The sequence below is a fragment of the Heptranchias perlo genome, chromosome 22 (genome assembly GCF_035084215.1).
Source record: "Heptranchias perlo isolate sHepPer1 chromosome 22, sHepPer1.hap1, whole genome shotgun sequence".
Lineage (NCBI taxonomy): Eukaryota > Metazoa > Chordata > Chondrichthyes > Hexanchiformes > Hexanchidae > Heptranchias > Heptranchias perlo.
The window spans coordinates 48,416,838-48,431,541 of NC_090346.1; the positions used below are offsets into that span (position 1 = coordinate 48,416,838).

The 14,704-nt window shown below is 47.9% G+C and overlaps 1 protein-coding gene across 4 annotated transcripts in view; it reads right to left on the reverse strand.

The window, feature by feature from the left end:
• vwa3a (von Willebrand factor A domain containing 3A) overlaps window positions 1–11,775 on the reverse strand; it is a 51,121-nt gene extending 39,346 nt beyond the window's left edge. For 3 of the 4 annotated variants that reach the window (XM_068003536.1, XM_068003533.1, XM_068003537.1), the window contains exons 1-14: window positions 11,137–11,775; window positions 10,863–10,997; window positions 9,909–10,029; window positions 9,060–9,184; window positions 8,896–8,973; window positions 6,993–7,047; window positions 6,198–6,299; window positions 5,933–6,039; window positions 5,388–5,513; window positions 3,736–3,844; window positions 3,013–3,078; window positions 1,343–1,474; window positions 1,108–1,246; window positions 185–288 (exon numbers count right to left, since the gene is read on the reverse strand). In XM_068003536.1, the coding sequence (XP_067859637.1) occupies window positions 185–288; window positions 1,108–1,246; window positions 1,343–1,474; window positions 3,013–3,078; window positions 3,736–3,844; window positions 5,388–5,513; window positions 5,933–6,039; window positions 6,198–6,299; window positions 6,993–7,047; window positions 8,896–8,973; window positions 9,060–9,184; window positions 9,909–10,029; window positions 10,863–10,927 (1,329 nt within the window). In that variant the 5' untranslated portion in view covers window positions 10,928–10,997; window positions 11,137–11,775. The remainder of the gene's footprint in view (window positions 1–184; window positions 289–1,107; window positions 1,247–1,342; window positions 1,475–3,012; window positions 3,079–3,735; window positions 3,845–5,387; window positions 5,514–5,932; window positions 6,040–6,197; window positions 6,300–6,992; window positions 7,048–8,895; window positions 8,974–9,059; window positions 9,185–9,908; window positions 10,030–10,862; window positions 10,998–11,136) is intronic. The other variant, XM_068003534.1, reaches the window with a different exon arrangement.
• Window positions 11,776–14,704: the final 2,929 nt, after the last annotated feature.

Consider the following 14,704-nt stretch of genomic DNA (forward strand, 5'->3'; position numbering starts at 1 on the left):
AGATCATGGCTGATCTTCGACCTCAACTCCACTTTCCCGCCCGATCCCTTGATTCCCTTAGTGTCCAGAAAGGAAGGAACAATCGGGTTAGTTGAGGAGTTCCACAGGGAGAGAGTGCGATGGGTCTGGATTTAAACACAGTGCGGACAGTGAACGGATCACATCGATAGAGACTGATATTTACCCCGTGCAGTGTCGAGGAAACGGTCTTGCGAAGAATTGGCACAAATTCCTCCAGTGGCGAGAAAGCATTTGGCGCCAACACCTGGTACAGGCTGAGCTTCTTAGCTGGAAGATGTTAGACAGCATCTGAATTCATATCAAGAGCTACAGGTACAGCCGGTGACCAGGGGAACGGGGCTGTGGCACTTCATCTGGTTGTTGTATCTTCACACTCTTCCCTTGGAGGAGGATAGTGTGAAGTAGTGGAAGGATTCACAGGATGAGACCGCGATGTGAACATTCCCTCCACAGCCGTGACCATCTCTATACCAGCTGATGGGGCGGGGGGGTGGATGTCAGACCTATACAGAGGTGTTATGGGATCCCACAAGCCTAACAATAACGAGGGGGCCACCAACACCCACCAGGCACAAGTATCCCACGGGACGTCAACCCAGAATTCAGACCCAGACCTCCGGTCTCCGCTCGCTGGGATTGTCTAGGGCTCCGGTCTCCGCGACTGTCTGGGGCTCCGGTCTCCGCGACTGTCTGGGGCTCCGGTCTCCGCGACTGTCTGGGGCTCCGGTCTCCGCGACTGTCTGGGGCTCCGGTCTCCGCGACTGTCTATGGTGGGGTTCGAGCTCTGCACCTTCTGACTCAGGGGCAGGAATGGCTCAGGTGTGACGTGAGTTAAATTTCTCAACTTGCCCAGGTGGCGATTTGAACTCACGACCTCTGTAACCACGAGGCTACCGTATCCCTTACTACCGCGAGGTAACTCGTGTGGACCAGTGTGGACTCGATGGGCCGAAGGGCATTTCTGTGCCAAGTGTCGCACTTATTGTCCCCGTCATAAGGAGGAGCCTCGCAGGGAGATGGAAGTGACCAAGCCCCGTTATTTAACAGCGAACAAACCACCGTGCGTTCGATAAACCACATCAATACCTTTCAAGCCGTTTTGCCTCAGCCACTCAGCGGAGGTCTTGGGCAGGAAGCTGGAGGTCTCGATACAGAGGGGCCCGTCGTGGTTGGAGGGCTGAGGCAGGAAACACGACGACGGTATCTTGGCCACTTCAGTCGAAATCTAGACCCCGGGGAACAAAACGGGGACAAAAGAAATGAAACAGCTCTAAAACATCAAAGGCCCTGCCCGTCCCAGTGACAGCCAGCCCGACATTACCTCTTCCATAATACTGCCGAGAGCGTCTCCCACCAGGCCCTGGCGGATTTCCCTTATCTTCTCCAGCACGTCACTGGATCGCTGCGATTCCCTCACCAAGACCTCGATATCGCTGCTCCAGCACATCCGAGTCTGCAGGACAGTACGACACAAGGCAGAATACCAACAGTAACACTCCCTGATCAATACTCTTCCAGCTCTCAGTCACAACATTCCTCCGAGAGTTTACTAGCTTGAAGTTGTTGCCTTAAGTTCCGCTCATTAAAACATGTGCACGATTATTCTAGGAGCTGGACACAACAACACCATCAACTTGCATTTATGCAGCGCCTTTAACATAGTGAGACGTCCCAAGGTGCTTCACAGGGCTGTAATCAGACAAAATTTGACACTGAGCCACATAGGAGACATTAGGACAGGTGACCAAAAGCTTGGTCAAAGAGGTAGGTTTTAAGAAGTGTCTTAAAAGGAAGAGAGTTGGAGAGGCGGAGAGGTTTAGGGAGGGAATTCCAGAGCTTAGGGGCCTAGGCAGCTGAAGGCACGGCCGCCAATGATGGAGCGATGGAAATCGAGGATGCGCAAGAGGCCAGAATTGGAGGAGCGCAGAGATCTCGGAGGGTTGTAGGGCTGGAGGAGGTTACAGAGATAGGGAGGGGGGGGGGCAAAAGCCTTGTCTGAGCAATAGGTCAAAGTTGGTCAGACTAGTCCTGCACGCTGCAATTCTCATCCTTCTTTTCAAATCCCTCCACGGCCTCACCTCTCGCTATCTCTGTAACCTCCTCCAGCCCTAAAACCTGTCCTCCCCCAACTACAAAATCTCCGTTCCTCTGACTCCGTCCTCTTGTGCATCGCTCCCTTCCCTTTGCCCCATCACTGGTGGCCGTGTCTTCAGCTGCCTAGGCCCCACTCTCTAGAATTCCCTCTCTAATTACCCTCTGCGTCCTTTAAACTCACCTCTTTGACCCCCTCCCAATCTTTTCTTCTTTGGCTCACTCCTGTGAAGTGCCTCAGGACACTTTTCTTTGTCAAAGGTGTTACATAAAAGCAGCTTGTAGTTGAGTTCTTACCTTTAGGATTCAGGTGTAAGATTTGCTCTGATATTTTAAATTTAGAATCATTGAATCTTACAGCACAGAAGGAGGCCATTCAGCCCATCGGGCCCGTGCCAGCTCTCTGAAAGAGCTTTTCACTCCCCTGCTCTTTCCCCATAGCTCCACAAATTTTTCCCTTTTCAAGTATTTATCCAATTCCCTTTTGAAAGTTACTATTGAATCTGCTTCCACCGCCCTTTCAGGCAGCGCATTCCAGATCACAACTCGTTGTGTAAAAGAAATTCTCCTCATCTCCCCTCTGGTTCTTCCGCCAATCACCTTAAATCCGTGTCCTCTGGTTACCGACCCTTCTGCAAACAGGAAACAGTTTCTCCTTATTTACTCTATCAAAACCCTTCATGATTTTGAACACCTCCATCAAATCTCCCCTTAACCTTCTCTGCTGTAAGGAGAACAATCCCGGCTTCTCCACACGAGAATGGGCCAATTGGGCGAGGCGTTGGGGGCCAACTGTCTCCCGGGAAACCGTCTCCCGGTGACGGTCAACGACAGCAGAAGAGAAGGAGAGAAAAAGGAGAAGGACTACAAGGAAATGTGGCGGCCCCACAGAATAATTACCTCACAGCCCGTCGAGTATGAGTGATATCGTCCCCCCGAGATCTCCGCCAGCGCCTCCAGCGTTGCCTGGATCCACAAAACGTTCAACATATCAAAGAACAAGAACTTTACCGACATTAAATATGAATCATGCGCTCTGCCGAATTATACCAGCGAATGTCGTCCTGCTATCCCATGGAAATTAAACCACTCCCAGGCGTCTCCATAACGCACCATTAATCCTCTACTCTTGTACTCTGTGTCCCCGTTCATAAAACCCCAAACACTGTTGACCTTTTTATCGACCTGCACTCCTACTGTCAATGAATTATGTCTTTGCACCCCAAGGGTCTCGCAGTTCATCCACACTCTTCGGTGTCTTTCCATTGAGTCTATGCTCCCATTGTTTTTTTTTCCCTCCTAAAATATGTGGGAAGTGTCAGGAACCTGGAGAAAAAAAAAACAAATCCATCCAAAGCATTCGAGAAATATCTATGCCCGAGAGTAGAGATTGGTCGAGATTTCCCAAATTATTGCCCGGATACAGCAATACCGCGGGAATGGGAATGAAGCCGATTGCAAGACAATAAAAGAAATTCTGTGTTGTCCAATAATCACAGAGATGGAACGTAAAGGGGGCCTTGCAGTGAGCTGAAGCCTCGCTCGGATTATCCACGGCAGGGTAACGGGGGCTCTGTGGGTAGGTGTCTCACCTCGCTCGGTACCTTTCAATTGGCCACTTACGTGAGTCATGTGATTGCTGCAGTCATAAGCGACAGCGTGAATGGGCAAACATCTTCCCAGCATGCACTGCTGCATATAGTCAGACAAAATCTCTGCGGCCTGATCAGGACTGAAAGGAGAAAGAAAGAAAGAACTTGCATTTATATGGCGCCTTTCACGGCCTCAGGATGTCCCACAGCACTTTACAGCCAATGAAGCAGTCTTTGAAGTGTAGTCATTGTTGTAATGTAGGAAACGCAGCAGACAATTTGTGCACAGCAAGATCCCACAAACAGTAATGAAATAATGACCAGATAATCTGATTTTTAGTGATGTTGGTTGAGGGATAAATATTGGCCAGGGCAAAAGGGAGAACTCCCCTGCTCTTCTTCAAAATAGTTCCATGGGATCTTTTACATCTACCTGAGAGGGCAGATGGGGCCTCGGTTTAACATCTCATCTGAAAGGTGGCACCTCCGACAGTGCAGCCCTCCCTCGGTGGGAGCATCAGTCTGGATTTTGTGCTCACATTCCTGGAGTGGGACTTGAACCCACAACCTTCTGACTGAGAGGCGAGCGTGCTACCCACTGAGCCACAGCAGAACAACAGGACACTCGTTCCAAATATAGGAAGCAGCTCCTTTATAAACCAGTATCACAGACTGCCTGGACTTGTCACTCAGCTGGTTTATGTCAGTAAATAAAAGCACATAATGCTTTTGTAAAGAGTTTAATGAGACACTAATCTTCTCTCTATACAATGCACTGTACTCAAATCAACAGCTTCTTCTATTGTAGCATTTTATAATGACAATACCCGATGCCAGGGAGATAGATACGTCTGTTGTAAACTGACTCATTTATATTCACTACGAGGTTCATTATTTCCAGGTACTGCAACAAATATATTGTGCATGATTTTGTAATATGCATTGAAAAGATGCTTCATTTCTCCCTCCCCTCCTGAAGCCACTGACTCGTGCTGGGGTAGGGGTTCGTATGGACTGGGAGCCTTCTAGTACCTCACCCCATGTCACCATTCATCGTGCATGAACTAGAATAGTGAGTATCAGCAGGCTATTTGACCGGGGTGGGGGAGATCTGGAGGAGGTGGGGTTGCATCTACGCTGAGCCCAAACTCGTCCTTACCCGAGTCCGGAGGCGGGACTTTCCAGCACAGGGTCAACGGGCGCTGGTCAGGAGCAGGAACCCGGGCTGATTTTCTTCCTCCGTCTTAGCCCAGGGTCACAGAGGTCAATTGTAGCCTCCTTATTGCGGCCCTGGCTGAGATCCTTTACCCATCGGGAGATTCCTTTACCCAACGGGAGGTTCCTTTACCCAACGGGAGGTTCCTTTACCCATCGGGAGATTCCTTTACCCAACGGGAGGTTCCTTTACCCAACGGGAGGTTCCTTTACCCATCGGGAGATTCCTTTACCCATCGGGAGATTCCTTTACCCAACGGGAGGTTCCTTTACCCAACGGGAGGTTCCTTTACCCAACGGGAGGTTCCTTTACCCAACGGGAGGTTCCTTTACCCATCGGGAGGTTCCTTTAACCAACGGGAGATTCCTTTAATCAATGAGCTCTCTTTGTGCTACTTCCCCTTGAGCAAGAAAATGTAATGAATCAGGCACCAGTGACACCATTCTCGTGTTCCGATGCCTTCTTACCAGGTTCCCAGTATAATCAGTAGAGAGTTCAGCTTCCTCACTTTTACTAGTCTTTTCATGGCCTTTAACAAATTGCAGCTCCCACTGGGCTGGAGATCTTGAACCCATTGCCGGGCCTCATCCAGGCTGCAAATAACAACAGGACAAGCATTGACAAAGGGCAGAAAAGCCTCCTGAGTGTGAGAATGACAATCTTCTACCTGCTGTTAGATATTAACAATGAGTTTCAGTCTCCACTTCTCCGACAACAACTTGCATTTATTTAGAGCTTTTAATGGAGTAAAACATCCCAAGGCGCTTCACAGGAGTGTAATCAGACAAAATCTGACACCGAGTCACATGAGGGGATTAGGACAGGAGCTTGGTCAGAGAGGTAGGTTTTAAGGAGCATCTTAAAGGGGGAGAGAGAGGCGGAGAGGTTTGGAGAGGGAATTCCAGAGCTTAGGGCCCAGGCAGCTGAAGGCACGGCCGCCAATGGAGGAGCGGATACAGGCACATGTTACATGACAACACAAGCTCACGAGCAGGAGTGAAAAACCGCTCACGTGCGAACGTTAACGTCCCGCGGGGTCTCCCAGAGAGGAGCGAGGTCACTACCGAAGGAGAGGAAGTGAAACTGCTTCCTGTAGCAGAACTGTTCATCCAGCAGACTCTGTGAATCAAGACACACAGTTCAATTAATACATCACCGGGGAACCAGGCTTCCAGTCATTTAAAACGTTACAGACGCATCGCTCACACTTTAGGTGTCCCAAAAGCAAACTCTTTCTACATAATAACGTTCATTCCTCAAGCAGCTGTCGCACTCACCAGGAGAGCCGTCTGAAAGTCCTGCAGGCGGCCAAGTCCGCAGTTTGCATCAGAGGAGTCGACAAGCAGACCGATCCGAGTGCCCTTCACCAGCCCGAACGTCTGTGGGGTGGGGGGGGGGGGGGGGACAAGGAGACACCAGCTTACAGCGATTATTAATGAATCACAATCGTGGCCGCTGATTCACACTTTCCATGACGAGAAATAAAAAAAGTCAAAATCCCAGTAATACGACCCCCCCCCCCGAAAGAAAAGCGATAAAAAAATCCCATGTAATTAATATGGAAATGAACTTCAATCAGCGTGAAGCTGTGGTCCTAATTATAAAACAGCTGCGATCGATAAAAGACCGGTAAAAATCCCAGAGTTTTGTAATAAATATGAAATTTGATTTCTTCAGTCGCTATAAATCAGCAGCTCTGGCCATAATTTATATTTTAGGTGAATTTTTAAGAGGTGTTATGCGAGTGTTCACCCCTTTATACAGATTCCTTAGACAGGTGCACGGGTTGTGGAATCAGCCCGATAGCATTCCAGCCCTAAGTCTAACCAGGCTCCTCACAGTGGGAGTGGAGCATTGCAAAGTTACAGCTTTAATCCATTCACTGGTATTTTACAGGAAAGTCCACTGCATTAAAAAATAAAACACATCACAAGCAGGGCTACGGGGCAAGAGCTGTGGTGTGGGTCTAATTGGATGGTTCTTTCAGAGAGCCAGTACAGGCACGATGGGCCAAATGGCCTCCTTCTGTGCTGTATGATTCTATTCTATGATCACAAAGCAGGAAACCAAACCTTTCTGCTCCCTTCCATCAGCCACTCCATCCGCTGGCGATAAAGATCAGTCACTCTGAAATGTTTAATGAAATGGGTCAGAACGCGGACTTGAACAAACTGCTCTCCATCCTCCTGCTATCGGGAAGAACAAGAAACGGAAGACAGCACAAAATGAAAAAAAAGGCCGTTCTGCCCATCCAGCTCCTTCCTTCCACAGACCACGGGTTCTACTCCCTCAACTCAACCTCCTGGGTGAAGGTTCGGTATAAATTCTCCCCATTCCCAGAGATAATCAGACACAACTGCAGAATCTCCACCCCTCCAAACTTCTCCATCACTCAGCCCAATTATTGTCTTCCAGGTAAAGTCCCTCTTCAAAAGCGTCAAAACAGCCTGATCAGTGTCGTCCAGTGCGTTAGCCACTGGACACATGTGGCTGATTGGGAATCCAGATGTGGCTAATTACATTTCTGATTAGTAAATAAATAATAAGTAACAGACACTGTCATTGGACCTTCCTTGGTTATTGAGTGGTGGGAGGTGTTTGTTAAGTGAATATCCCCGTGTGAAGCACATTTACCTTAATGTGTGTAAGGTGTTTTCTACTAAAATTAGTGGATGTGGTTAAATCGGTGTCGCCGTAGTAACACCTGTGGCTAGTCAGCGATTTCTATTGGACGACAATGAGCGAGATCCACGAGGAAGGAAGCTTTACACGGCGGGCAAGCTCCAGGTGCAAATGGGTTCACACAGGGCACACTGGCTGAAGCTGTGCACAACTGGCTCAGGCAAACAGGCCCAGCCTCTGACCAAGGACATGGTGCTGTGCACAGAGGCTCCTCGATCCCTACAACACAACAACTTCAAAAAGTACCTCATTGGCTGTAAAGCGCTTTGGGAGGTCCCGAGGATGTGAAAGGCGCTATATAAATGCAAGTATTTCTTTTCTTTATCCTCTTGATGTTTTTCTCTCATTCCGGCGTGTCCTCTACATCTGTCTTTTTTTTGCCCCAATCTCTCTACCTGCCCCTTGATCTGTATGTGTGATCTTTCCCCCTCGCTGTCATCTCTCTCTCTCTCTTTCCCCTTCTCTCCCTCTGTATCATGTCTGTCTCCCCTCTATCTGTTAACCACATCTATTCATCTCTCTCAATCTCACCCGTATCTCAGACACCAATCACTCTGCTTCTATGCGCCCTGTTTACCCCAATTGTGTTTACAGAGAACAGGTGCAGAAAATAATCAAGGCGGCAAATGGAATGCTGGCCTTTACATCTAGAGGACTGGAGTACAAGGGGGCAGAAGTTATGCTGCAGCTATACAAAACCCTGGTTAGACCGCACCTGGAGTACTGTGAGCAGTTCTAGCACCGCACCTTCGGAAGGACATATTGGCCTTGGAGGGAGTGCAGCGTAGGTTTACTAGAATGATACCCGGACTTCAAGGGTTAAGTTACGAGGAGAGATTACACAAATTGGGGTTGTATTCTCTAGAGTTTAGAAGGTTAAGGGGTGATCTGATCGAAGTTTATAAGATATTAAGGGGAACGGATAGGGTGGATAGAGAGAAACTATTTCCGCTGGTTGAGGATTCTAGGAGTAGGGGGCACAGTCTAAAAATTAGAGCCAGACCTTTCAGGAGCGAGATTAGAAAACATTTCTACACACAAAGGGTGGTAGAAGTTTGGAACTCTCTTCCGCAAACGGCAATTGATACCAGCTCAATTGCTAAATTTAAATCTGAGATAAATAGCTTTTTGGCAACCAAAGGTATTAAGGGATATGGGCCAAAGGCAGGTATATGGAGTTAGATCACAGATCAGCCATGATCTTATCAAATGGCGGAGCAGGCACGAGGGGCTGAATGGCCTACTCCTGTTCCTATGTTCCTATATAATAGAGGAAACAGGAAAAATACTTACTCATAAAGTCTGGATTCAAACTTATCAACTACATCCAACCTGAACTGCAAGTGTTTAGTGTCACCATCACCTTTTTTCCTAAAGGGAAAACGCAGTTAAAAGGAGTGTTAGCTAATATGCCACAAATAATTCCCACTGAATGCTGATGTTTCTGTTGGACTCACGTAGTGACCCTGCCCTGCGACAGTAGGTCGTGAATGGTCAACTTTTGGTGTTCCAGGCTGTGATTGGTCAGCCACTCCTCCGAGGTCTGGTTGTCATTGGCAAGAAGCTGTTTCCCCTCAGCTCTCTGTGGAGGACATGATGCAAAGTGGACATTTCAGGACGAGAAGCCACAGCCTCCCGAGCTGCCTGCAGTACCGGACTTTCAAAAGGGAATTGGATATATGCTTGAAAAGGAGAGATTTGCAGGGCTGTGGGGAAAGAGCAGGGGGAGTGGGACTAATTGGATAGCTCTTTCAAAGAGCCGGCACAGGCACGATGGGCCGAATGGCCTCCTTCTGTGCTGTAAGATTCTAAGAAATGAACAAGAATCAAAAGTCATTCCCCAAATGTTACCATCACAGCCCTGCAGCGTGTCAAAAACCAGGAGTCACTAAATAAGTAACAAATACAAAAAGTGTTCGATGCTCTTCAGTTTCCACAGAAGCTTAGCTCCAAATTCCTTCTAAGCCCTGATTGTGTTGCGCAAAGAAATCTGATCAACTTTAATAACGTTAACGGATGATACAAATTTAACCCTGCTTTTCAGCCGTCACAAGTCACCGAATTTTATGATTTTTAGGCAGGAAAACTCTGGAAAACCTCAGAAAAGAAAAAAAAAGTCAATTAGGTCGGATTTTACGTGTGAGCTCCAGGTGTGGAGCCTCGCCTGGTGAGCACGCAGATCAGGAACTCACCTGCACAATTTCCCGAGAGGCCCCCCTCCCCCACTCTGCCCCGGGGGCCGAATGTTCCCCAAAATTGAACACGTTTTTTACGCTGGCCTCAATCTGACCAGGTCTGGGACGTACCAACAGCTCGCTGGTTTGATTGACATGCGTCACCAGTAATCCGTCATCTGGTTCAAGGTCGGTGATAGCTACATCTTTCCAGGGAGCTCTCCGTCTCCAAGGGTCTTTCTCAGACTGTGACCTTGAAATACAACAACGGAATTGTTAAAAACCAGCGTTTTCCAGCAGCTTCCATCTCGAATCACTTCACCGAGAAAACTGGAAATCTTCCCTTTACGCCTGGAGTCAAAATCAAATTTAAGCCTTTGAATGGCCTCCTCCTGTTCCTACGCAAGGTGCCTCTGCACAGGGGCAGAGTAAAACGTGCAGAGTGTGCACAGCAAGCAGTTACAGAGGAGTGAGCTCAGATCCTCTGTGCACGCTCCTAGACTGGGATTGGCACCTCCTGGTGGGAGGGAAACAATAAATAAGTTTGTTTTAAATAAAGATGGAAATATGAAAATATTTGTCCCACCCAATGGCTCATTGAATGGTGTGGCACTGAGCTGCATGGAGCAGGAGCAGCCCAGGGCTGCGTTGGGCCAACTGGGGCAATGGTTGTGACACTGTACTTGGCCTCAACATCCGTGGGCAAGAGAAGGAAAAAATAATCAGCCAGGTTTCTCGTCGCTTTGCAGTAATCCCTGTTGAGACTTGTCCATTATGTGGGTATCAAGTGAGGATAGAACCAGGGATCAGCTGTGAAGCTCCCCACAGTCGAACAGCTTACTAATATTCACCGTCTATGAAGAATGGTCACTTGAGCAAAGGTGAGGGCGAACAGTGGGCGATTGCACTCTGGGGGTAATTCGACCCATGGAGAATGGAAAAACCTAACACTGTTGGAAACAACACTGGGACTTTCCTTCAAACCTCAATTACTTATGGATCCCTACAGGTTTGTAGATAACCAATGATAATTATCTTATTCAGTGACTTATTAAACAAAAAAAAATCACATAATAAGGGACTTACAATTCACTTTGAAGAAACTGCTCATTCCCCAGGATGTCGGCCATGTTACCGATGTGTTGGCTCATTGTGACCAACAGTAAACAGCTCCTCCAGCTTCCAGTCTGTGCCCGAGAAACCAGTCCAGATCAGCAACTGCTGCCAATGTAAAAATGTACACGCAAGGGAACGTTTATTAGGTCGAGCAATTACTGCTCCACAAAGAAAAGATATACTATTATAAAATATGCACAGGAGGAGGTCATTCGGTTGATGCTCTCTCCTGTAACCCCATTACCTTGACCCTTTTATATTCCTTTTATAGTCCTCAGGCAGATGATAGACAGGTCCCGGGTTCCAGACACACAGATGATTGACAGGTCCCGGGTTCCAGACACACAGATGATTGACAGGTCCCGGGTTCCAGACACACAGATGATTGACAGGTCCCGGGTTCCAGACACACAGATGATTGACAGGTCCCGGGTCCGGGTTCCAGACACACGGATGATTGACAGGTCCCGGGTACCGGGTTCCAGACACACGGATGATTGACAGGTCCCGGGTTCCAGACACACGGATGATTGACAGGTCCCGGGTTCCAGACACACGGATGATTGACAGGTCCCGGGTCCGGGTTCCAGACACACGGATGATTGACAGGTCCCGGGTACGGGGTTCCAGACACACGGATGATTGACAGGTCCCGGGTACCGGGTTCCAGACACACGGATGATTGACAGGTCCCGGGTCCGGGTTCCAGACACACGGATGATTGACAGGTCCCGGGTACCGGGTTCCAGACACACGGATGATTGACAGGTCCCGGGTACCGGGTTCCAGACACACGGATGATTGACAGGTCCCGGGTCCGGGTTCCAGACACACGGATGATTGACAGGTCCCGGGTTCCAGCTCCCAGACTGATCGGCTCGAGCTCCCCACCGGCTCCAGGATGTTGTTTCTCCGTTGCCAATGGAGATGGAAGATTCCATTCTTAACAAGATGGATAAATTATCTGTAATCTTGAAAGGGAAACATAAGAATTGTTGAAGACATGTGCATTGCATTTTAGTTATTGCACAAAGCAAATTTAACCAAATCTAATAAATGCGCAATTTACTGATTTGTTTTAATTAAACTGGATGGTTTAGTCCGAACCTTTGCATGAAGTGGTGAGAGCTGCAGCCTGGCAACACTGGGAGGTGCAGACAACAGCAAACTGGATCCCGTTGATTGACTTGGTTCTTGCAACATTAGTATTTGAAATTCTAGGTGCGTTTTAAAGTTCACAAATGTTTCAAATTATTAACCCGTTAATTGTGAAAGGCTTAAAGCTTTAATCAAAATACCAGACACAGGAACTGCAGGCAGCGCCTTGCTCTGTTGCTTCCGCAAATTGTGAATCCCCAGCACCCTGACCCGGCCATGCGGGATGGGATTCAGAAAACTGAAGCGAAGATGAAATGTTCGGGCGGCAGATCAATGAAACGGAGATGAAACCACAGCGGCGGTTTCACTCGGTCAAGGGGCTGTCAGTAATAATTCACAAGAGAACTTTCTCCTTCCAAAATCTGTCCCTCCGCTTTTGTGTGCACATTCCCGGGAGACCCCTAAGAAAACTTTTAATTTTACATTAAGTTACTATACTATAATATATTTTCATGTAAAATTCAATATATATATATATATACACATACGTATATATGCATACACATATCAAACATGCACACACCACACATATACAGATACATACACAACTACACATACACACATCACACATAATATATCAAAAGCAAAATACTGCGGATGGTGAAAATCTGAAATAAAAACAATGCTGGAGAAACTCAGTAAGTCGGGCAGCGTCTGTGGAGAAAGAAACAGAGTTAATGTTTCAGGTCAAAGACCTTGCCTCAGATCTGGAAGATGTTAAACAAAGGGTAAAAGTCGATGGATGTCTTTGCGAATGGAAATCCGTTTCCAGTGGTGTGCCACAGGGCTCAGTGTTGGGTCCCTTGCTGTTTGTGGTATATATTAATGATTTGGACTTGAATGTAGGGGGCATGACTGGCAAATTTGCAGACGGCACAAAAATTGGCCGTGTAGTTGATGGTGAAGAGGATAGCTGTGGACTCTAAGAAGATATCAATGGGTTGGTGCTGGTAATGGTCCGCTGTGCGGGGGGGGGGGGAGGGGGGAGGACTCCTGGCCAAAGAAGTGGGCGCGGAGGCGAAGGAAGAAGAGCTCAGCATCGTGTCGCGCTCGAAATTCATTGAGGTGGGGGCGTAAGGGGATGAAGCTGAAGCCTTTGCTCAGGACTGATTGCTTGGGGACAGAGAGGGGAAGGTCAGAGGGAACTGTGAAAACACGACAAAGGGTGAGGTTGGAGGGAGGGATGGGGTCAGAGGAAAGTGAAGGGGAAGAAGGGTCAGGAGGGGTGTCGGTGTCTAAGAGTTGTTGAAGCTTGCGGTCCTTGACAGCTGAAAGGAAGAAGAAAAGTTTTTTTGTTTAAAGCGCCGGATGAGTTGAAGGATGAACTGGAACTGCGGACCAGGACAACTCTGGAATAGAGTGAGTCGGTGCTGCTGGAGAGAGAGGTCGAGAGCGTGCACATGGCTGCGCATGGCGTTGAGCGTGGATCTCGGGGAGCGGCGAGAGCAGTGGTTCGAGGAACGCTGAATATCATGGAGATATCTGTAATCACGGGTGGATCCGAAACATGAAGGGTGGAATTTAAGCTGGAATCCACCTGGAATAAGTCGGAGCCGGAGACAGTTGCTGAGGAAAGAGATGCGGCTGTGAAAGGGAGTTTTAGAAGAAACCTGATCAAACACGAGAAGGGAAACAGAAAGTAACGAAGGTGAGTGAACAAAGTAAAAGAGACAAACGGAAATCTCGTCGGAGAGAAGAGCAGAACTTCTTCAAGGTGGGGCAAGCCTGGGAGAGAAGGAGCAGTGAATTAAACACTGAATCAAAAGCAAAATACTGGAAATCTGAAATAAAAACAGAAAATGTTGGAGAAGCTCAGCAAGTCAGGCAACGAGAAAGAAACAGAGTTAATGTTTCAGGTCAAACACCTTTCGTCAGAACTGGAGGATGTTAAAGTTTTTAAGCAAGTACACAGCCAAAGGGGAGGGGGGGGTGGGAGGGGCTCGGTATCATATTTTGTCTGATTATGGCCCTGTGAAGCGCCTTGGGACGTTTTATTACATTAAAGGTGCTACATAAATGCAACTTGTTGTTCATCTTCTCGTGGGTCTGGCTAAATCGGCCACTCACGGGTCCAGGATGGACGCAGCCTGTGGGGAAGGGTCGCTCTGGCTGCCCGCCTCTCTTCCGCGGTCTTGTCCGTGCCTGGGTGGCCCTGGAGAGGGAGCACACGTTTATGTAATCACTATTACTGCACTATTGTGGCACACTGTGGAAGAATCGCGTGTTTTAATATTAACAGGCAAACGTTATTGTGGCTTGTAATTGACTTTTCAAATGCAATTTCAAAAAGTTCTTTATGGGATTCAAAACTGATTTTAATTGAGGAATTATGAAATCCCGTGGATATGCTGATTAAAAGCCAAATCAACGAGAATTACCTGAATATTGTACTGATTAGGTGACAATTCACTCACCTTTTGAGAGTCAAACGCGAGCGACAAATTAATTAAACTGTCGGCGTGCGTAACAATCCTCAGGTCAAACAGCAGAGGGAGCTGTAAGCCACTCTCGGATTAGGATGTGCGTCGCCAGATCCACTGGAATTAAAGCTCTGTTGCCATTTTAACTGATCCATAAAGGTGACACTGTATTGCTCCAGTCAGAGGAGAAATACATCTGCACGTGCCCCATTGATTTAAGGAGGAACGACTAAT